Here is a 23,781-nt window from a genome sequence, read left to right as displayed (position 1 = left end):
TTAATCTATCTCATAATCATAATAATCATCATCCACATTGATTCTGATGCTGGAGTGCTCTTCAGGCTTTGGTTTCTTTTTGGTCTCTTTGCTTTTCTCGGTCAGATGCAAGTGATGCTCACATTGCCTCATTATCTTCTTGGAAGACATCCAGCTCTCCCCTTGTCGTTCAGCTGGTGCTGCACATTGTCCTCCCCTCACATCTGTGCCCTTGGCCTTCAGGACCTCCCTGGCTCTCAGGAGACTGCAGGTGCAATTCCACGGATTTCCATCCAGATACAGGTGCCTGAGGCGAGGCAACACCTCCAAGGCTTTGAGGTCTAAGGCAGAGATCTTGTTGTTCCTAAGGTTTAGAACTTGAAGCTGCTTCAGATCCTTGAGCTCCCTCTCAGCAATATCCTGGATGGCATTGCCTTTTAGGTCCAGCCTTGCTAAGGTTGCTGGGAGCCTGCAAAAGCATGGAAACAGGATGTGAGAGGAGGCTGTGACCATCATTCCATAACTGCCTAGGCAACTCAGATTGAGCAACACCCACCTTTTCTGTACCATTCTGTTCCCTCTGAAGCTAGAAAACTAGCTTTATTTTGTAAAGTTAATTAAAAGTGCAAACCTCAGTCGTGTCTATAGGTCCTTAACACTTTCTCATAGGTCTTATTTTCTAGCCCTCTGATTTTTCTGGTTCCTAGCCATAAAACTCTTTAATTTTTCATTTCAAATTGGATCATGTAACAAATTGATAAGGAAAATAGTAAGTTTCCAACTTTTTAGTTGGCAGATGCCATGAATCAATAATTTATAGGAAAGGTAAAAATATTGAATAAAAATATGAAAAACGTTGTTCTTCATGAATATAAAAGGTAATGAAAAATGATGCAATGTTAGAAATTAGAGCATCATTTTGAATTTACATTTTAAAATTCATTTCTGATGAGGGTGTAGTGAGGTAAGAACTTAAACTCTGCTAGTGGGAGTATAAAGTGGTACCATTTTGGAAACAATTTGGTAACATGTATCGAATTTAAATAACGTCATGCCTTTCAGTGTAGGAGATAATAGAAGTGAATAGAGATTTATTTTAAAATATGTTTGTCATATATTTGATCATATTTATAACAGCAAAAAAATGATAAAGGGCTAATGTCCACTAATATGGAAATTAAGAGATAATGGACTATTATGTGATCATAAAAACCATATTTTCAAATAATTTTAAAAATACCAGTTCTATATAAAGCCTTTTAAGCCTGGCTTAAAAATCCAGAAGCTATAAAAGATCAATAAATCAACTACATTAAAAATCATAGAAAAAGAAATTGTGTATGGCAAAAGACATATGCAAGGTCAAAAAACAAATGATAAACTGGGGGAAATATCTGCACTTTATATCCCAGAGAAAGAGCCAATCTCCCTAATATGTAAAGGACTCTTACAAGTTGAGAAGAAAAGGTTTTAAAATAAGTCTGAAAGTGAGCATAAAGTATGAATGGAAATCCACATAAAAGCAAAGCCTTTAAGTCTTCAGCCATACTCAGAATAGAGAAATGAAGAAAAAAACCACACAGAGATTCCATTTCTCACCTATCAGATTGGTAAAAAATCTTAATCCCTAGCAAAACATTCTGTGGGCAAAGCCATGAAGAAGCAGACAATCTCATACATAGCTCGGTGGGAGCTGAAAATGGCACAGCTCCTGTGGAGAATTTAGCAAAGCCTAACAAAATAACGTGCATTTACCCTTCGACCCAGCAATTTCATTTCTAGGTAAAATCTCTGAAGATGTGATATTTTATATCCACAAACATATCCATATTTTATATCCACAAACATAAAACAGCACATGTGTATTTCTTATGGTATTATTTATAATAGCAAAAGACTGTAAACAACCCAGTACAACAGTAAAGAACTACTATGCAGCCTTGAAAAAGAAAGAGGCTGGTCTCTATGAATTACCCATAAAATGATTTCTAGAAAGTATTGTTAAAGGGGGAAAAAAAAAAGAAGTGGAATAGTGTATGTAGTATCTTAGTTTTTGTGTAAGAGGGAAATAAGAATACATGTACACATTTTGCTTGTCTTTGAAAAAAAGAAAAAAGATAAACCAGAAGTGAATTAAAATATTTACTTATAGGGAGTGTTTGGTTCCTTATGGTTTTAACTTTTGAATCATGTTAACGTTTTACTTAAAACAAATAAAAACAAAACCAAGCCCTAAAATTGAACACAAGCCAAAACAAACAAATCTAATTAACTAATCGAATGTTTATGTTGGTAATGTAGCCATATAAAATAAGGAAAATGTACTCTGAATAGCATTAGTAGAGATAGCTAAGCCTTAGACTCTAAAGACAAAAGGATCTGCAAAGAAATTTCTCGCAGTATATTTCTTAGTAATACAATTTCGAAACTTTTTAATGAATACTGTAAGATAAAGAAAATAAATAAACATATCAATCTTATTAGGAGCCAAGATTTTCATTGTAAGAGAAAAAGATACAAATATAAAATAAGAGAAGAAAAAGCTCTCTCTAATGTTAATATGAATTGGAAATACCAATGTGAATTTATGATTTAAAAAAATATATATCTTCTATCTCTGTATACTGAAAGAACCTAAAAGCAATATTACACACTAGTAGCAATGTGATCCCAATAGCATAAGCTCACTGAACACACACATCCTAGTTTCAGAATTCCAGTCTCTACTTAAAAGAAGCAAGGCTTCAATAAACAACAAGTTCCTACTGTTTAACACAGGGAACTATAATCAATATCCTGTGATAAACTATAATGGAAAAAATATGGAAAGGAATATATATATGTATAACTGAATCACTTTGCAGGACAGCAGAAATTAACACAACATTATAAATCAACTATACTTCGATAAAATTAAAAAAAAAAAGAAGCAAGACTTCTTGGAAAAATGGCTAATTCCATGTCTGGGGCAAGGTAAGGTGAAATGTCTGAACTGGAATGCAATGAAGTGTTCAAAGATTAGTGTAACACCTATCATGATGGTTGCTATCAAAAATCCAGAAAATAACAAGTGTTAACAAGAATGTGGAGAAATTGGAAGCTTTGTACCCTGTTGATGGGAGTGTAAAATGGTACAGTCAATATGGAACACAATATGGGTGGTTCCCCCCAAAATTAAAACTATACTTGCATATGATCCAGCAATTACACTTCTGCATATATACCCAAAAGAATTGAAAGCAAGGTCTCAAAGAGACATTTATACACCCATGTTATACTACCATATTGAATTCACAATAGTTAAAATGTGGAAGCAATCCAAGTGCCCACTGATGGATGAATGAATAAGCAAAATACAAAATACAAGTACATACAATGGAATATTATTCAGCCTTGAAAGGAAGGAAATTCTGACGCATGCTACAACATGAATAAGGATATTATGCTAAATGAAAAAAGCCTGTCACAAAAAGGTAACTACTGTATGATTCCTTATTACATAAGATATGATTACTTATTACATAAGATATCTAGAGTAGTCAGATTCATAGAAACAGGAAGTAGAATGGTGGTTGTCAGGGGGTGAGGGGAGGAGAGAAATGAGGAGTTGTTTAATGGGTGCAGAGTTTCGGTTTTGCAAGATGAAAAAGTTCTGGAGACTGGTTGCACAACAATGTGAAGATACTTAACAATATTGAATTGTACACGTAAAAATTAATAATTGTACACATAAATTTTATGTTATGTGTATTTTACCACAATTTTTAAAAAAGAGAGGTAATGGAATCATGTCTCATGAACATAAGAACCAGCTTGGAGGGGCTCCCACTAGCCAAATTTGGGGAAATTTGAGCATCAAAAGAGACTAGCAACTATAAATGATCATAACACACTGAATGAATTAAGATCCCTGGGTCCATAGTGATACTTGGAAAAAATAGAAAAGGGAAAATGGAGAGAAAAACCACACTATAATGTTAAATGGAAAAAATAGAAAAAAAGTTGACTGATCTCAAATACATAAAAACAAATTATCGCTAGGCATAGGTTCTGGTTGAACAGTTATGGGTGACTTTTTTATTTTTCAGCACACTAAGTTTTCAACTTGAACAGTTATTTCTTTATAATCAGGAAAAAAATTTTTAACTGTGGATACCAATTTGAAAAATGTCATGCTAACACCTGTTGATAAAAAATAAATAATAATCACAATTGTGAACTGAAAATCTTTCTGCTAGTCAACAACTTTATATTAAGTGCTATTCTCTTTGTGAAGTACAAGAAGTGAGAAAGCTTTATAGGAAAAAAAGTCCCTTGAAATACCATCTGAATGCTATCTTCATACAGTGTGAACATATTAGATGTACATTTCATTCTTTTTAGTATTTAGTGATTTTTTTTGTGGTGGTCCCCGTCACATGATTGCTATGTCAAAGAGAAAAAAGCAAATGAATTTAAACATATTTTATGACAATATTACCTTTTGTTTGTTATAGTATTATTCTTATATGAATTTCATTCTGAAACGTTAATCTTTTTTTTTTTTTTTTTTGCGGTACTCGGGCCTCTCACTGTTGTGGCCTCTCCCATTGCGGAGCACAGGCTCCAGATGCGCAGGCTCAGCGGCAATGGCTCACGGGCCCAGCCGGTCCGTGGCATGTGGGATCTTCCTGGACCGGGGCACGAACCCACGTCCCCTGCATCGGCAGGCGCTCTCTCAACCACTGCGCCACCAGGGAAACCCCTGAAACGTTAATCTTTTAGGTTATTGGCACTTAACCTAAATTTTGCCCTTGTTTTTTTTCTTTGATACTTACATTTTATATTTATATATATTTATGTTCATGTATTTTATATTTGTATTCCTCTCCTAAACCATATAATACATATACATACATAAGTACTTGTGCTTTTGAGTATTTTAAAGTCTTACTTGTTTAAAGTGCTTTCTTTTTCATTGGAATTAAATTTACCTAACAAAGCAGATTAATTTACCAGAGAAAATCACTTCACACATTTCAACAGTTTGATAAAAGCTTCTGCAAAGACATTTCTCTCAGTTGGTTTACTGTGAATACCACTAACAATTTTCAAATTGGTATCCACAGTTTAAATTGAATTTGAAGTTAATCCCTAAGACAATGTAATTTTGTGCACACACCAGCTTATACAAGGTACATCTCTTAAAGTTATACAGAAAATCTCTTATGCATATCTTTTTTTTTTTTCAAGGAAAAATGGCCTGTTAATAGGTGGTGAGGCGGTAAGCGGGACTCTGTAACTATTGAGAGTACAGGGAGTACAGCGGATGAAAGATACGGCGGAGTAAACCAAAGAGTCAAGTCTACTTATTAAGACTCGAGTTCTAACTTTGGCTATTCTATTCACCAGCATGTGACTTTAGGTAAGTTATTTAGCTCTTTAAAGCTTCTGATTTTCCACTATATAGATGAAAGTGCTCAGTACACAGAAGTTATATAAAAATGTTAGTAATGAAAATGAGCAAGCCAAGCTTTCTTTTAAACAAATACAGTTATTCAGTTCTGGGCTGGGCAGCCAAAAACTGTACCTGGTCTTAGGAGTACCTTTTTTTTTCTTTCATGTTTCTATGGATAACCAAAATGGCACTGTAAGAGAAATCAGTAATTTCCTCCTTCTGTGACCTTTGGGTAGTCATTTATTGCTTTCATATAATTTATCTTTATAAGTCTGATTTATACAAAAAGGTAGCCCTGATTTTAAGACAAACATGTGTCTAGAAATGCTATTTCTTCTTTCGGCAGTGTCGCTTTTTATAGTAAAAAAGGGGCACACCCCCATTTTGTCTGTAGATGGCACTTGAGTAAGAGAAAATGCTGACTGGCTTCATCAGGTTGTAGAAAGCTATTCTGGATTTCAATTATCCAGATTGTGAATAAAGAAGGGGTGATGTAACTTATATTTGTTCCCCGAGCTGCAGCTTGGTGAAATGAGAAGCAGCAAGAAGCAAGACCCAGGTCTTGGGTAGACTAAATTCCAAGTAGTGGAGTGTATTGTTGATAGCAGAGTAAACCTCAGAGGGCGAGGGTGCAGTGCCTAAAATTCCCAGGTCCTGGGGTTAGACTACTGTGTTTAACCCTGACTCCAAAATTTATTGACCATGTGACTTCCAGCAAGTTTCTTGATACCTCTTAACCTTAATTTCTAATCTGTAAAATAATAGGTAAAACAGCGTACCTACCTTCACAGGATTGTTGTAAGGGAGTAACAGGGAATAACATGTATATTCATTCACTGCTGAGCTTAGTAAGCACTTAATAAATGTTAGGTATTGTTTCTATCTCAGTTAGCATATTTAGGCAAATGGGCTATATATATATATATATATATTTTTTTTTTTTTTTTTGCGGTATGTGGGCCTCATAACAGGCCAGGTTCTTTGACAAAGCAGACAGTTGTGTTGTTTCATTTAAGCCTCATAGGAAAAGACCCCTGGTATCTTGTTTCTTGCCCCATTGTCCTTTCCCAGTAGTTCTCAAACCTGGCTACACATTAAATTCATCTGGGGAGCTTTTAAAAAATACCGATGCCTGGGCCACAACCCTAGGGTGTCTGATTTAATTGGTTTGAAATGAGGTCTAGGCATGGGTAGGCTTTTTAAAAGTTCTCCAGATAATCCATCGTAAAGTCAGACTTGAAAATTAGGGTTAGCTCAGGCTTGCAATTCCATTATACACTCTGTTGGGTAGAAACTTTGTGCTTTCTGTAGTCACTTATTAAAACACAAATACCCTGGCAGGAGTAAATAATTAAGCTATTTTTCACTCATTAAACTTAGCAGGATTACTTCACCAAATGCTTTCTAAAGGTCACCCGAATAGAAAAGCCCACCGAGTTCACAGTTTTGTCCGTGGCTGTCATAGCCTGCTGAGAACCCTTCTGTGATACAGTCACTCCCTAACCTGTTTGATGAGTTTTGTTTGTTTGTTTTGTTTTGTTTTTGTTTGTTTGTTTGTTTTGTTTTTTTGCGGTACGCGGGCCTCTCACTGTTGTGGTCTCTCCCGTTGCGGAGCACAGGCTCCAGACGCGCAGGCTCAGCGGCCATGGCTCACGGGCCCAGCCGCTCCGCGGCATCTGGGATCTTTCCAGACCGGGGCATGAACCCATGTCCCCAGCATCGGCAGGCGGAGTCTCAACCACTGCACCACCAGGGAAGCCCCATGAGTTTTTTTTTATACACGATTTTTTGTTTGGAGGAGGAGCATGTAGTAATAGAAAATAAGGCTTGAACATAGTAGAGAAATTATTTAAATAACAACAAGAATTAGAGTCCTGAAATACTGCCCGCATGTTCTTGCCTTCAGGGCTGTTCTGTCTAGAACACTTTTTCCCCCAGACAGCTTCACAGCTAAATCCCTCACCTCCTTCCAGTCTTTGCTCAGAGCTTACCTTTTCAGGAGGGTTACCATGCTACCTTATTGAAAATTGCAACCAGCCACCCTCGTTCACTGTAGTCCTGAACCTGGTAATCCTGCCCCTTTTTGTTGTTAATTATAACACCTAACACTATCTAAATATTATATACTTTACTTACATATTATGTTGTCACTCTTTCCCTGCTAGAATTTAAGCTGTACAGAACAAGAAGTTTTACCTCTTTTGTTACACTGATGTATCCCAAGTGCCTGGTAAAGTACCTGGCACATGGTGAATGCTCAAAACATACTTGTTGAATTAAATTAATTGTATGCACATGCTTAGGCATTAAGAGAAATTGATTACTTTCAAATCATCCTCAATATATAATTTAAAATACTGATTTCAGTTCGAAAAATCACCTTTTGATGTTTTGCATTGGGTACAGTGCAAAAAAAATGAACATCTGTCCATATCAGATAATTTTTTCCTTTCTCATTGATAAGAAAAATTATCATAATGAACACTGATAATAAGTAAATCAAGCACCACAGGATTCTACAGAAGCCAGAAGCTGGTACATTAATTATGAGAAATTTGATGATAATAATAGGGCAGGAAGCCTTTTTTTCTATAGTGCTGAAAGGAAAAAAATCCACTGATAGACACATTTAATAAGCAACATAATATCTTTTTTAGGAGAATAATAGTACTTATTCTACTGTTTTTTAATTCTACTTTAAAATGTGGAACATGTGATAAAGTTTAAATAAATAGGATCAATTAATGTAAGCATGTACATTAGTTATAGATTATGACTGGTTAGGGGGAACAGGTACAGTGGGTTGGGTATAGAAGGAGGGATATTTGGAAGAGAAATTAAGTGTCAGAGTATGAGGGTGTGTGTGTTTGTGTGAGAGAGAAAGAGAACAGAAGAAACAACCAAAAACAGAAAGTAAGATGGACACAAATTGTCTCACACACTCACAGACAGACACCCAGAGAAATAAGCAGCATCCCTTAAGCCCTTTAAAAATCACAGCACTGAGAAGAACATGAGGTTCCCAATACATAATTCAAAATAAATACAATGTTAGATTACAGAGTTTTGATTTTTTCCCCATAAATACTACTTCAATGCTTTTTTAAAACATAAATGTCTTACTACATTCCCCCCCACCCCGCCCCACCTCATTTTTTCCTGGTGTCCTGCTTTGCTAATGGTTAAGCACATGCCTAATCAGCCTGTTGCTAGATCCAGGCCATATACTTAGAAACCAGAACACAGTTTTACAAGTAACATCCCCCTACGATGTTTGTTACCATACGTCCCCAAAGTGACATTGCATATTTTCAAATACAGATGTCCCCTGTTGGTGTCTTGTCCTACAGGCAAGATAAGTTAAGTTAGTGCAGGGGTCAGCTTGAGGGCTGGAGATTCCAAACCCCTGTTTAAATCTTCCACCCCTGAACCCTTGGATAGCCTTGATCAGATACTTTATGTTTGCTTGGATGACTTTTCTTGCTTGTATAATGTACTTAGTTGTCCCAGTTTTTGGAAAACTTTTTTAGTTGTTACTGTAAATGAAAACGCTTACTTACCGTAGAGGTATAGACAAGAGCAGGTTCTGCTCCAGGGCCAGGTTGGAGAGCTGGGAACACCTTTGCAGGGCTCCAGCTTCAAACAAGCTGACAATGTTGTTGTCCAGAAACAAATGTTTCAAATCTCGGACGTCCTGGAAGTCTTGTGCTGTAACTTTCTGAATCAGATTGTTGCTGATATCAAGCTTTTGTAGCCTTGCTGGTAGTCTGAGGGGCAACGTTTGAAGTTGGTTTCGGGACAGCTCAAGGGTAGTTAAATTGGCAAGGAGCTGTGCCCCATCGATGGAAGAGAGTGAGTTTTCTGACAGGTAAAGATGCGAAAGATTCTCCAAATGTTTCATATCTCGAAACCTTACCACTTTGAGCCGGTTTCTCTCCATTTTTAGTGAGAGCAAGGATTTAGGCAGGTTAATAGGAATTTTAGTCAGAAAGTTACTACTGAAACTGAGAAACTGCAAAGACTGAAGAGAAGTGAAGAAGCTAGCTGGTATGAGATGTAGCTTATTATTCTCCATGCTCAGATGTTTCAGATGGGGAAGTGCCAGTGGTCCATTCACAGACTCGATATTGTTGCTGTCCAACGCCAAGCTTTGCAAACTGACAAGAGAGGAGAGCATGCTGGGAGGGAGAGAAGAGATCAGATTGTTTTTCAGTTCAAGGATTTTTAATTTCTTCAGTCCTTCAAAATCAGATCCGTGAAGGGCATATATTGAATTATCATTTAGTTTTAACACTTCAAGACTGGCTGGGAGAGCACTGGGGACCTGTCTTAACTTATTTTTCCAGAGTTCCAAGGTCTTCAAAGTACTCAAAGTCTTGAAAGTGTCATTTTCTACCGACTCTGTTCCACTGGCCAGCAGAATAAAATCTTCTAGAGCTGACATTTGGGTGAAGTTAGACAGCTACAAAAAATGCAGGGATGGGGAATGGGGGAGAAAAGCAGTAAGTTAGGATTATTGTAAGAAAAAAAAAGCCATATACATTATCATTCAATACTAATGATACTTCAGATTTCCCTTCAGGATCTATATAAAAATCTCTTGGAAGAGGATAGAAACTCAGATTCTGACCATTTTTATTCACTTGTTAACAGTATAAAATGTCTAAAATATTTTAAGCACTTTCACACACTATTGGTAGCCATAAAGTTGGCCAACTTTTGCTGCGTATTCTTTGACCCAGCAAATTTACTTCTAGGTAGAAGTACTTACAAATTGCACAATGATTTATGCAATAGGGTGTTCTTGGTTGCATCATCATGTAATAGCCAAAAAAGAAACAATCTGGAAATATTTCACCAAACTATTAACTAGAGCTTCTAACTCTAGGGGATAAAATTATAAGGAATTTTCATTATCTATCTACATTTTGCAATGTTTAGATTTTTTAAAATTATAAATTACCTTTTTAACGATTTAAGCATTAAAAGTAAAAAAAATTTAATGTCCTAGATACTGCTATCAGTAGAATGGGCCTATCAGAAAAACATTTTCAACTGTATAATAGTTTGGAAAACTAGCCTCGTTGTTCCTACCGGCCAATTTATGCTTCACTGATGAAACAGGTTCATGAAGAAACAAACAGGATACATGTGTCTCCATCTCTGTAGAGCAAGGAGTCCATTCATGCATATATCCCAGACCTAATGCTATTCCTCTCCTAGATTTTAGAAATTACCAAATCTGCTGTACTTTCTCCATGGTTTGCAAGTTCAAGCACCCCATCTCTCCACATATCCTCCAAACTCCTCCTAGGTGGACATCCACCTCTTTTCTAGGATGATGTAATTTGGTATTTGGTTCTCAGAATAAAATCATGTTTAGGCAAAAAGAGGAATTGTTCCAGATTTTCCTGAGCTTGATAAATCTTCACAAAACTTTCAACCTGCTTTAGAATTCAATTAAGCTGGAATTTTCAGTGCACACTTTTATGTCTTACTATCTACAGTTTCTAAATGTTTGATTTAATTGTGAAGTTGAGCTCTTTTGTAACATCAATACATGATTAATACCTTAAAAGTGGGTTAATTTTGCATCACATATTTGTTACAGGTATTTATATTCTGGGAAGACACGTGATGTGAATTATGGTATATTTTAAAGTATCTCCTATATATGATATTCTAGTTGAAGAATCTCATGTTAAAAACTCCATAAACAGATGTTTTTAATTATAATAGTTTTGATAGCTGCCTTGGCTTATATATTGCTACTAACATTTGATATTTTCTTAATGATTAATCAGATGTATTAATTAGTCTTAATCCCAAGATCAATAGCTTTTTTTTTTTGCATTTGTTGAGCATCTACAAGTTCCAAGTACTTTTTTTTTTTTTTTTGCGGTATGTGGGCCTCTCACTGTTGTGGCCTCTCCCGTTGCGGAGCACAGGCTCCGGACGCACAGGCCCAGCGGCCATGGCTCACGGGCCCAGCCGCTCCGCGGCATGTGGGATCCTCCCAGACCGGGGCACGAACCCGTTTCTCCTGCACCGGCAGGCGGACTCTCAACTACTGCGCCACCAGGGAAGCCCCCCAAGTACTTTTTTATGTGTTATCATTAATTCTCCTAATAACCCTGAAAGTTTGGTATCGTCAAACTTGAAAGAGTTGAGAATTTCAACAAAGTCCATTGGACTCCAAAGCCCTTTCTTCCTCAACTCATCATTTTCTAATACACTTTCCATTGCCTGTGGTCTATAATTAATGTTTTTCAAAAAAGACTCAAGATCTGGACACAGATCATAGAGTTTTAGAAAAGCAGAAATTTTAGAGATTATCTAGTCCAAATCTTCCATACAAGGAATGAGGCCAAAAAAAAAAAATTAAATGACCTGTCCAAGATTCAGTGTTGTTTAATCTATTCTTCATTCTGAAGTACCTTTTTCTAGGCTTTCTTTCATGTAAAGTCATATTTGACTCTACACATAGCTCTTCACCTTTGGCACTGTTGATCTCCCCCCAAAAAGACCTTGGTGTTGCAAATGCTTCTACTTCTATCTGAGTGACCACAGACCTTAAAAGATTGCTGACTATGTAGCAAGTCTCAGAGAAGACATGGATCTGAATGGGCAATTTCTATGGGGACTAGACAAAGAGTGGTGTTAGAGCTTCACTTGGTCTTCATTTCTATTTGTAAAGTATATAGACTAGCTAATAGTAAATATAGGTCATTTTCTTAACTGAATCCAATGAATAGTTGTTTCCTATTATTAAGCATAGAGAACCTGTGCTCTTTATCAGGTCAATGCAGATTACTTTTGATTATTATTAGTTAAAATGGCCACCATTTTCTAAGTATTTACTATCCTTATCTTTACAAAGATCTATGTGTAAGCATGATTATTCCCTTTTCAATGAGGTAAACTCAAGAAGGCAAAACAAAATGTCCAAGTATGTCTTGCTAGTAAGTGGAAAAGTTGGGCTTCCAACCCAGGTTTACCTTACCCCAACACATATATTTTTAACCTTAGTGTTTATAACATGCATTTAGCTGAAGAGTATAGAGTTCTGGTGCCACAAACAGTGAGGAAGACACCCAATGATTTTCAACTTATCAGTTGAGTTTGCAGAGCTGACAAAGGGAAAAAAATTCTGCCAGACCTGTTTTTCCATTTCCATGGCCTAAGCAGGGTTTTACTCAAGAGATGTAGAAAGAGATGCTTTTGCCCTGCAGCTAACCCTGGGGCTGCTGGCAGTTTTTCAACATTGCTTAAAAAGCAAGGCAAGTATGGCTTGGTGTTAACAATTAGGCTTAGGAAGCTCAGCTAAGTAAAATTCCTGCCATCACAGTTGTACAGTTTAGTAAGCCTAATACTTATGTAAATAAAAGTTACTATATAATAAGAAAAGTTTAAAAAGGAAAAAAAAAGCAAACCAAGTAAAATGAAATAGAGTAGAGGGGCAACTTCTGCTGGTTTCCCCATGAAAAGGCTTTGTTTCAGGTTTTAATGCTGGGCAGGCCCTACTTCAAGCATTAGAAGGTTACCTGCCTTTCTTAGTCACCTTATAGGTCCAATGCACACAGGAAACTCACACACCCTCACAGTGACTGCCTCAGACATGTGTGAACCAAGCCAGCAAGGAGTTTGTAAACTATGTTGGAATTTTTTTCCTGATGATCAAAGCAACACTTGTTCTCTGTAAACAATTAAAAAATCTGGAAAGTATGGAGAGAATATAAAAAGAATCTGTAATCCTCCCCCACTTGTTGATAAACTATATATTTCTTACCCAAGAGGAATTTGAAGTAGCTTCTTTTCTCCACAAAAGATGTAAAGTGCAATTATTTTAATTGACTGCCACCATAAAGACATTTCTATTTGTCCTCTAAACATTAGAGCTAAAACTATAAAACTCTTAGAAGAAAATATAGGCATACATTTTCATGACCTTGGGTTTGGTAAAAGCTATCTTGGATATGACACCAGGTGTAATCCTCTCCAGCAGCACCCAGCTGTCCAGATATAGGAGAAACAAAGGAAAATGATCACCCTAAGACTGAGGCTTTGCTGAATAGGTGTTGAGATAATTAATTGTGGGATGCAAAGAGGGAAGGGGTAGGGAAAGAAGATAGATAAGAAATGAACTGATTATCTGAGAGAAAGTGGGTAGATCTAGGATTAGATGTCTCCGTGAAGTGGAAAGATAAGTGCAGAGTATGGCAGCTGAAGGGAAAGGACATGATGACCAGAGAGTGGGTATGGGAATTCAAGATTTTTGAGTGCAGAAGTTTCAGGTATAATGAGGATTATGATATAAGCAAGAGAGTAGACGGCTGTGGTGAAGTGGAAATGTAGATAGATACTTTTTTATGAGTTCAAGGAATGGGACTAGGATATTGGACACTGAAGGCACACCAAAAGATGCAGGACTTAAGATGGAGAGGAAGAGTAGGAGCCAGTATGGAAGGGACCAGGGGCACAGTATAAGACACACAGAGGAACAGAGTGTTACAGTCTGATGGCATGCACCTCAAAGAAGTAGGGATTTTTGCAGATAAATGGAAAATAAAGTCCCTCTTGAGGGTAGGAACTATGAATTTTTATTTTTTTTCCCAGCTGTGCTGCATGGCTTGCAGGATCTTAATTCCCTGACCAGAGATTGAACCTGGGCCATGGCAGTGAAAGCCCAGAATCCTAACCACTAGGCCACCAGGGAACTCCTAGAACTGAATTTTTCATCTTTTATCCCCAGTCTCAAACACAGCATTCACAGACCCAAAGACAGTTGAATTATATAAACAAGTAACTGAAACATTTAAAATTGTGGTGTATATACACATATGTGTGTGTGTGTATATATATATATATATATGTTGTGCATATGTGCATATATGTGATGTATGTGTATATATGTGCACATATATGTGTGTGTGTATATATATAATTTCTATCGCTATTAATCTGAAGATCCATTTTAAGACTTTTTACTTTAAATATAGGCACCCAATTCTGTAGTTCAAACCAAATAAACAGAATATACATTGCATTCACCAAATGCAAGTAAACTATGGTCATTTAAAGCCTAAGGATTTTTAAAAGAGAAAAGAGAAGGATTATTGGTCAGAGCTTTCTACTTCCTTCACAAAACAATCCTCTCTTTCACCAACCTTTCTGCTGTGAACTGTGCTTCCTAGAGATAATTAACTGGGTTAAAGTCAGGGAAGTGGCAGTATTGCTGTTCAGTGAACTTAAACCAATGACAAATGAACTCATCCAATAAGTGACGAGAGGCATAATTTCATCTTATTGGCTGCAAAGCAGCAGTGTGGGATCATTACCAGGCTTAGTTGATACTCCAGCTCTCGGTATCTCAAGTCCTCAGGACAAATATTTAAGCATCTTGCCCTTTAACCAGGTGTCTTGCTTGAATGCTGAGAACTGACAGGGTCAGACCTGCTCTCTGGCATTAGGCACTACTGGATTGGAAGAGGAAGGTAAACAGATGATGACCAGGCAATTGTACTTATTGAGCCTCGAAATAAATACCATGCCACATACTTTAAACTCCCTGTGTTTATGTGCACCTACATTAAAATTTCTTAACCAAATAAAAAGGGAGGGGGGAGTGTCTCTGTTTGAAGGAAAAGTACATTCACCAGCTGACTCTCTGCACCTGGATCACAGGCAGGCATTTCCTTATCTTAAGATTTGGGTCAATGAGGGAGAAGCAGTGACCAGTAAAGGCAAACTCAGAGTCATAGAATTTTCCATCTAGAAAGTTCCTGGGATCCCCAATCTAATCCAGCCTTCTCATGTCATAAAGGTAACAAATGAGGTCTGCAGATTTTTTTAACTGCTTGTCTAAGGTAGTTCTATCTCTAGTTAATGAGAAAACTAGAATGAGAACTCTAGTCTCTTGATGCCTTTCAAAATACCAAAGGTCAAAAACAAAAGTTTCGGGCTTCCCTGGTGGCGCAGTGGTTAAGAATCCGCCTGCCAATGCAGGGGATACGGGTTTGAACCCTGGTCCTGGAGGATCCCACATGCCATGGAGCAACTAAGCCCGTGCACCACAGCTACTGAATCCCGCGTGCCTAGAGCCTGTGCTTGGCAACAAAAGAAGCCACCGCGCTGAGAAGCCCACGCACCGCAACAAAGAGCGACCCCTGCTCGCTGCAACTAGAGGAAGCCTGCGCGCAGCAACGAAGACCCAACGCAGCCAAAAATAAATAAGTAAAAATTTTTTAAAAGTTTCTTTGTGTTATACAAGTCAGACAAATCTATAGCACTCTTTTCAGTGCCCTCTGAATAGGTAAGCATGAAAATAGACATCATAATTAAAAGCACATAGAATGAGAATTGCAGTAATGTGGCAAAACAAAAACACGTATTTCTTCTGTATAGGTTTCCACAAAGACACTGATGCCTGGCTGGTTTGTAGAGTTTGTATGAATAATTCTCATATGCTGCATTCACCTTGATAGTCTTATAATGTTCTAAGTATCATCTGCCTTCTATGGCACATACAAAACTACTTTTCCCCTAAAAGGACTTCTTTTCAATATGGGGAGACAAAGGGGCCATATGATCTCAAACTCTTTTTGTTAAAAAAGAGTCATTTCTTTACTTTTACTCTGCAACAACATAATTAGAATTTTCGAAAATAAAAAATTAATTATAGACTCCGATTTTTGGGGGGCTACTTTCCTAAAAAGCAATATCCAGAAGCATATACCCATCTCAGTATACAGAGCAAACAGGTAGCTAGTGCAACTACCTGACTTCATAACCATCACTTTAGGTTTTGATTATTTAAATCAAGTTTAACAAACCCACACTTGCCCCTCACCCTATCTCACAAAATAAAATTGCAGTAACTTGAGTGTAGAATGGGTAATTACCTGAAGGTGCTGAATTTTGCTATGACTGACGTAGAGCTTCTTGGTGGTGGAAGGAATACCTGACGGCACCTCCGTTAGCCTGTAGCATTGCACCGACTGCTCTGAATCACAGCTGCATCTTCCAGGACAGTTAGGATCGAAACCATAGCTAAGAGAGAGCAAAACAAAGAAAGCATAAAGCAGACACATCTTCCAAAACAGGGCCTTTCAGGTCGCAGGCGAGTGTTTAGGTGATGTCTCACTCTTTATACTGTGAAATCTGATTATAGAATCTTATGAATGTGTACTCTGTCAATGTAAGAAGACAGGAAAGAAAAAATTCTCAATTTGCCTGGGTTAAAATGTTAGCGACCATTACAAAGAGGAAAGCGCTTAAACATTGATAAGCTGCCTTAATATTTGTAGGTGAGCAAAACCCTATGTTATTTATGGCTTGGAAGGCTAATCTGCAAACACCTCTATTATCTGTAGTTTCCTTGTTTTGTTAAATGTGACACTAAGGAATTAGTGGGAAAAGACAAAGGGCTGTTTTATAGTGGGCTATAAAACCTTTGAATTTTCTGTGACCCTATATTAAAACCATTTTTGTGGAACTGCAACGGGCAGGTGTTTTCTTCTCACATTAACTAGTATGGGAAAATAGGCAGGTTTTCTATTTATTATTGTTGTTTCAGTAACATTTTATTGCTAGTAAAACAATGGGGGTACAATGGAGAGATATTTAGAGCCACAGATAACTTGTTCAATTCATCTGTCACTTGATCACTCAAATATCATATATAGAAAATATTTTGTCATTCAAAAATATTGTTGACTCAAATGAGAATAAAACATAAAACTAGGTCTATTATCTTTATTTATTTGTAATAATGGAAGAAAAGGATTCTAGTTTCTTCAGAGGAACTTGGCTGTGAATTCCTACCAGCGAGGGAAGGTTTCCCTTGTCCTGGGTGCCCCTTTGTTGTGGCTTTTTGTCTTGCTGTGATCATCCCTGCTGAAGGAATTTAAAAGCATTTTAAGCAAAAGATTATATAGAGAAGCTCTTTCCCCGTAAATGGAAGACCTAAATTTCCCCATGCTGGTTGGCCTCAGCAGATTGCTCTAAAGAAACCCTTTCTAATATTGAAAAGCTTCTCAGATCTCCTCTTCAACCTTACCTCTCTTTGCTACAATTTTCATTTTGAAGGCAAAAGTTTCTTTACTTTAGTAATCAATTCATTCTATTTCCAGAGAAAGGATTTTTGTGTGCTTTTCCCAAAAGACTTGTCTACTCCTCTTTTCTGATTGTTTACCTTCTGTTTTCTTTTCCTATCAGAGACAAGAAGTGATAAGAGATTTCTTTTCTGTCAATATTCTGATTTTTAAGAAGCTTTATTATTTATTTCTTTTGTCCACTAATAGAATTATTTTTTAGTTTTTAGAATTTTCAAATAGCAAAGTAATGCTCAATAAAAGAAAATTTGGAAAAAGGAGCAAGGACGGGAAAAAAAAACTTCAGTCCTGTCTCCAAATCAAACCTTTTCTCCAAATCAGACAATTTTTTTCTCAGCCTAGACTTTGAAACGGTAAAGAGAAATACTCATTGAACACTTACTTCCTGTGTTGCTAAGAAGGTAAGTTCATATTTAGTTACTTGAAATGAAATGCCTATAAAATCCTAACCTTTCATCTACCATTAATGACAGCTAATTTTTCTGTTATGCAGCATAGCGATGAATTTCACTTTCTATCCTCTGTTGGTAGCCATGGGATTCCCTTGTCTTTGATTAATCCTTGAAATTATACTGTGTAATATATTTTTCTTCTTTTCCATGGTATTTCTATAGCTTTCCTGCAATTTTGGCATTATCTCTAATATATTACTCCTTTACAATGTGAATAGTTTTGTCAGGTTTCTTCCCTCCTATAACCCAATAGTTATAATCCTTTCTTCCCTCCTATAACCCAGTGGTTCTTAACCAGGGGCAATTTGGCAATATCTGGAAACATTTTTTTTTTTTTTTTTTTTTTTTTTGCAGTACGCGGGCCTCTCACTGTTGTGGCCTCTCCCGTTGCGGAGCACAGGCTCCGGACGCGCAGGCTCAGCGGCCATGGCTCACGGGCCTAGCCGCTCCGCGGTATGTGGGATCCTCCCGGACCCGGGGCACGAACCCGTGTCCCCTGCATTGGAAGGCGGACTCTCAACCACTGTGCCACCAGGGAAGCCCTGGAAACATTTTTGATGACAATAAAAGGATGGGAGTGGGTTGGTAGGCAGTGCTACTGACATCTAGAAGGTAATGGCCGGGATGCTACTGAACACCCTACAACACACAGGACGGCCCGCACCACAAGGAATCATGCAGTCCAAAATGTCAGTAGTGTCATTGTTAAGAAACCCTGCAATAAACACAAATGTGTGCTTCTATGCACTAGATATTGGCCTTCCTTGGTGTATTAAAAGCAAAGGGCAACTGAATTCCAGAGAAGAAACTGACTAACCCAAATTCTCCCTGACTTTAGATTAGCTTGCGATTCTTATTATAAAACTGATCAACCAAGAGCTAAACGGAAGACTTTAATTTATTAAAATCTCTTTCTGAGACAAAATAAATTTTAAAGAATAAAATAATCGTGAATATGATTTTTTTAACTTGTTTGCTTCTTCTTTGCAAAAACAGCATACATTTAAAATAAAAGAAAAAATAAAATTTTCTACTACTTAACCTCTCTACACCTCAGTGTTTTCTTCTGTAGAATGAAGATTAAATGGGGGAAATAATTTCAATTTTACAGAAGAAAGAGAGGAAATGTACTAAGACATGTCAAGTCCATAGGCAAAAATAGGGTCTCAGTAAATGATAGTTGTGGGAATTCCCTGGTGGTCCAGTGGTTAGGACTCTGCACTTCCACTGCAGGGGGCACGGGTTCCATCCCTGGTTGGGGAACTAAGATCCTGGAAGCCATGTGGTGTGGCAAAAAAAAAAAAAAAAAAGGATGGCTGTATCAGTTTGGGTTTGGGTTATTAGTTGCAAGCAATGGAAACGAATTTCTGGCCGACTTAAGAAGAAAAGGAATTATTGAAAGAAAATTGGGTAGCACACAGAATTGTAGGAAAACCTGGAGAACCAGATTTGGAAATGGACAAGGATAAAGGAAGGCTGTATAGCCAGAATCACACACTTCAGTGAGTGTCACCGCACAACATGGATGCCCTGGCCTCCACCATTGAACTGGAAATTGGATACCGTTGTCTGCACTGTTGGCTACTGAGAAAGGATGCAGCTAACCCCCACCCCATCTCTCTCTACTCCCTACCAACAAGAATTCTTTCAATCCCTGCCTCACTATCTCCACGTTAAAAATTTTAGGTGGATGATTTTGGTCAGGTGAACCCAGGTCATATACCTGTGCTCTATCTGTCACAGAGCTGGGCAAGTGATTATCTTATGTTTTCAGTTCATTATGGGAGGAGGACACTATTTCCGATATTCCAGTCACATAAGGAAGGGAATTCCCTAAACAAAGGAAAGGGGTTCAAATATGGACAGTCCCCTATTTGTAGTGACAAATGTCCACTATAGAAATCTTTTCACCCTCACTCCTGCTCATCATGACCACAAAAGCCAAATGAGATTTGAGCGAGTTGCAACCAAGGACCAAACAAATTATATTTCTAACAATGGTTGTGACATGGCTTTTTGTGTAATTGTTTCACTATACTTTTCTGATTTGTTCATTTAGAAGACTACAAAAATTCTAATGCAATCATTTAAAATATTTTTATACTTTTAAATATACATGCAAAGAAAAGATAATTAATGTTAAATGGCGTTCAGAATGCAATTGTTTTGGGCCCCTTTTAGAACTAATGTGGAAGAAATATAATAAATGACAGAGGCTAATGAGGGGGAGTCTGTTTGATCTGTAAGGTCTGATAATCTGAGAAGTAAACAGTAACTTGACAGTGGATGAAAGAGGAAGCATCAATGATCAGTAAACTCTGATAGCGTGGTTGATAAATGGTGGTTTTAGATAGTGCTGACCCAAACCTGGAGCTGTGGGAAAGGGTAAATGAAGAATGTAGCTCAGGTAACAGTGGAAAAGCAGTTATAGGCAGTCTGAGAGTGTTAGGGAATAAAAATATAGTAATAGGGATTTAAAAAAATTTTTATTTAAGTATAATTTATTTACAATGTTGTGTTAATTTCTGCTGTACAACAAAGTGATTCAGTTATACCTATATATATATTATTTTTCATATCCTTTTCCATTATGGTTTATCACAGGATATTGAATATAATTCCCTATGCTATACAGTAGGACCTTGTTGTTTATCCATCCTGTACATTAGTTTGCATCTGCTAATACCAAACTCCCAATTCTTCCCTCCCCCACCCCCCTTCCCCCTTGTCAACCATAGGCCTGTTCTCTATGTCTGTGAGTCTGTTTCTGTTTCGTAGATATGTTCATTTGGATCACTTTTTTTAGATTCCACATATAAGTGATATTATATGATATTTGTCTTTCTCTGTCTGACTTAGTATGATAATCTCTAGGTCCACCCATGTTGCTGTAAAATGGCATGATTTCATTCTTTTTTATGGCTAAGTAGTATTCCATTGTGTATATATACCATATCTTCTTTATCCATTTATCTATCGATGGACATTTAGATTGTTTCCGTGTCTTGGCTATTGTAAATAGTGCTGCTATGAACATAGGGCTGCAAGTATCTTTTCAAATTATAGTTTTGTCTGGATATATGCCCAGGAATGGGACTGCTGGATCATACGGCAACTCTATTTTTAGTCTTTTGAGGAAACTCCATATTGTCCATACTGTTTTCCATAGTGACTGCACCAATTTACATTCCCACCAACAGTGTAAGAGGGTTCCCTTTTCTCCACACCCTCTCCATCATTTATTATTTGTAGACTTTTTAATGATGGCCATCCTGTGGTGTGAGGTGGTACCTCATTGTAGTTTTGATTTGCATTTCTCTAATAATTAGCGATGATGGGCATCTTTTCATGTGGATCTTCTGCCCATTTTTTGATTGGGTTGTTTTTTGTTATTGAATTGTATGAGCTGTTTGTATATTTTGGAGATTAATCCGTTGTCAGTCACATCATTTGCAGATATTTTCTCCTAGTCTGTAGGCTGTCTTTTCATTTTATTTATGATTTCCTTTGCTGTGCAAAAGCTTGTAAGTTTGATTTGATCCCATTTGTTTACTTTTGCTTTTATTTCTATTGCCTTGGGAGACTGACCTAAGAAAACATTGCCAAAATTTGTGTCAGACAATGTTTTGCCTATGTTCTCTTCCAGGAGTTTTATGGGGTCATGTCTTATATTTAAGTCTTTAAGCCATTTTGAGTTTATTTTTGTGTATGGTGTGAGGGTGTGTTCTAACTTCATTGATTTACATGCAGCTGTCCAACTTCCCAACACCACTTGCTAAAGAGATTGTCTTCTCCACATTGTATATTCTTGCCTCCTTTGTTGAAAATTAATTGACCATAGACATGTGGGTTTATTTCTGGGCTCTTTGTTCTATTCCATTGATCCATATGTCTGTTTTTGTGCCAATACCATGCTGTTTTGATTATTGTAGCTTTGTAGTATTGTCTGAAGTCTGGGAGGGTTACGCCTCCTGCTGTGTTCTTTTTCCTCAAGATTGCTTTGGCAATTCTGGGTCTTTTATGGTTCCATATAAATTTTAGGATTATTTATTCTAGTTCTGGGGAAAATGTCGTGGGAAATTTGATAGGGATTGCGTTAAATCTGTAGATTGCTTTGAGTAATATGACAATTTTAACAATAAGTAATAGGACTTTTTCAAATTGTTTTTTGCTGTGTTTTGTTTTTACGTTTGGGTACACCATACCAAATGTAGTATCTTATAAATTTTAACTATGGAATAGGTAAAATAATTTTTGATGCCTAAATTATACTGGATTTATTGGTCAAATCAACCATCACTGTTAAATGAACCTTTCTCTTTAGGTTGGGAAAAATATTCCTTGGATTTTAAAGGAATATGTATTTTATAGATATTTAACATATATTTTATAGATATTCCTAACTCCTGAGCCAATATAAAAAAATATGTTTAGCTATGCTCTCTAGCAGCAAATTCTAATTCTTTAGAATTTCCTAGGTAGACTGTTGTAATGTCTTAATTTTTTAACTGACCGCACAAATATTTTCAGCATTCCTACTATATTCAAGATCTTGTGTTAGGACCTGGGATTCAAAGATAAGCAAGATACCATTATTATTGCCAAGGAGCTCACAGTCCAAGGGGCTCCAAAAAATGTATGATAAATACTATAGCAGGTATTTGCAGGAAACTGAACAGGGATGGAGTCAATAGTTCCAAATGAGAATAAAGGAAGGCCTCTTGGAAGAGGTTTCTTAGCTAATCCTACATCACTGCACCAAAATTCTCAAGTTCTAAGAACAAGAGGGCAAACAGTTGTTCCATATGTGTATGCAAGAGAAATAATCAGGAGAATGAAGCTAATAAATCACCTTGGAATGCCCAAACTTCTTCAGCATGTGTATCACAGAATTTCAGATTGTTAGCAAATATGAATAAATATAAATAATACATATGACTATGATATTCCAAGACTTTCCCCACATTGCCCAAATAAAATGGTAGCAGGTTTTCCCTGGCCCTCTTTATACAATTGTTTCTAGTGACCAATGGTATAATACTTACTTAATATCTTTTCCTTTTCCTTGTAGGATTACCGGAGAGTAAATGAAACATGTGAAGCTTAGTGCAGGGCCTGGCACACAGTAGCGTTCAGTAAGTGATAATCTCCCTCTCCAGTCCAAGGAGAGGGAGACTTCTATGCCCATTCACTACAGTGCCTTTGCAATTAACGATGTGCTAATAAATGTTTGAACTCTACACTAACCTCACAGCTAATTACCACTACCCACCAAAGAAATCTTTAGCATCTTCCTTTTTTTCCCAGTTTCCTCAGTCCCCCACTGTATTCTTAGTAATACCTTATGGTAAAACCCTTAAATTCTTAAAACAAGACTGTCACATTTAAGTTATACAAGAAATTTTTAATCACACAAACATGATTCATGAAACAGTTTTTGGAGGCTTCTGCCAGTGCAATTGCAAACAGAAGTATCAAGATTTTATTATCCCTAGGAAAATAAGTCCCACAAGTATTGAGATTACATACTATTCCAAATTCCAAAGTAGACCAAAACAAGGCAATAAGTGTAGATAGAGCACACTGACAACAGATGGCAGCACTAGAACATCAAACCCTGCCTTTCACTTCCATGTTAGGCTGTGACTTGCAAAAATGCAGAACCCCAGTCAAGGTGGGCAAAAGATAATGTATACCTAGAGGGTTCCTCATGAGCATTTGAAATAGTCACATAGCACCAAGCAGCAAGCACACAGGGATGCGGAAGTTGTTACATCGCATGGTAATGAGAAGGGACAAT

General features: G+C 37.1%; 1 protein-coding gene across 1 annotated transcript; it reads right to left on the bottom strand.

Annotated features, from left to right (window-relative positions):
• On the bottom strand, positions 1–16,506 carry LOC307061635 (nephrocan-like; the record flags this gene model as incomplete). Its single annotated transcript, XM_079716844.1, has 3 exons — positions 1–448; positions 8,977–9,878; positions 16,318–16,506. 3 exons carry the CDS (start codon positions 16,504–16,506, stop codon positions 1–3), a joined length of 1,539 nt encoding a protein of 512 aa, XP_079572970.1.
• Between the last annotated feature and the right edge of the window lie 7,275 nt (positions 16,507–23,781).

Source organism: Hyperoodon ampullatus (assembly GCF_949752795.1).
Source record: "Hyperoodon ampullatus genome assembly, chromosome: 12".
NCBI lineage: Eukaryota > Metazoa > Chordata > Mammalia > Artiodactyla > Ziphiidae > Hyperoodon > Hyperoodon ampullatus.
The sequence above is the reverse complement of the archived record's forward strand: the minus strand, read 5'-3'. Positions and strand labels throughout refer to the sequence as shown.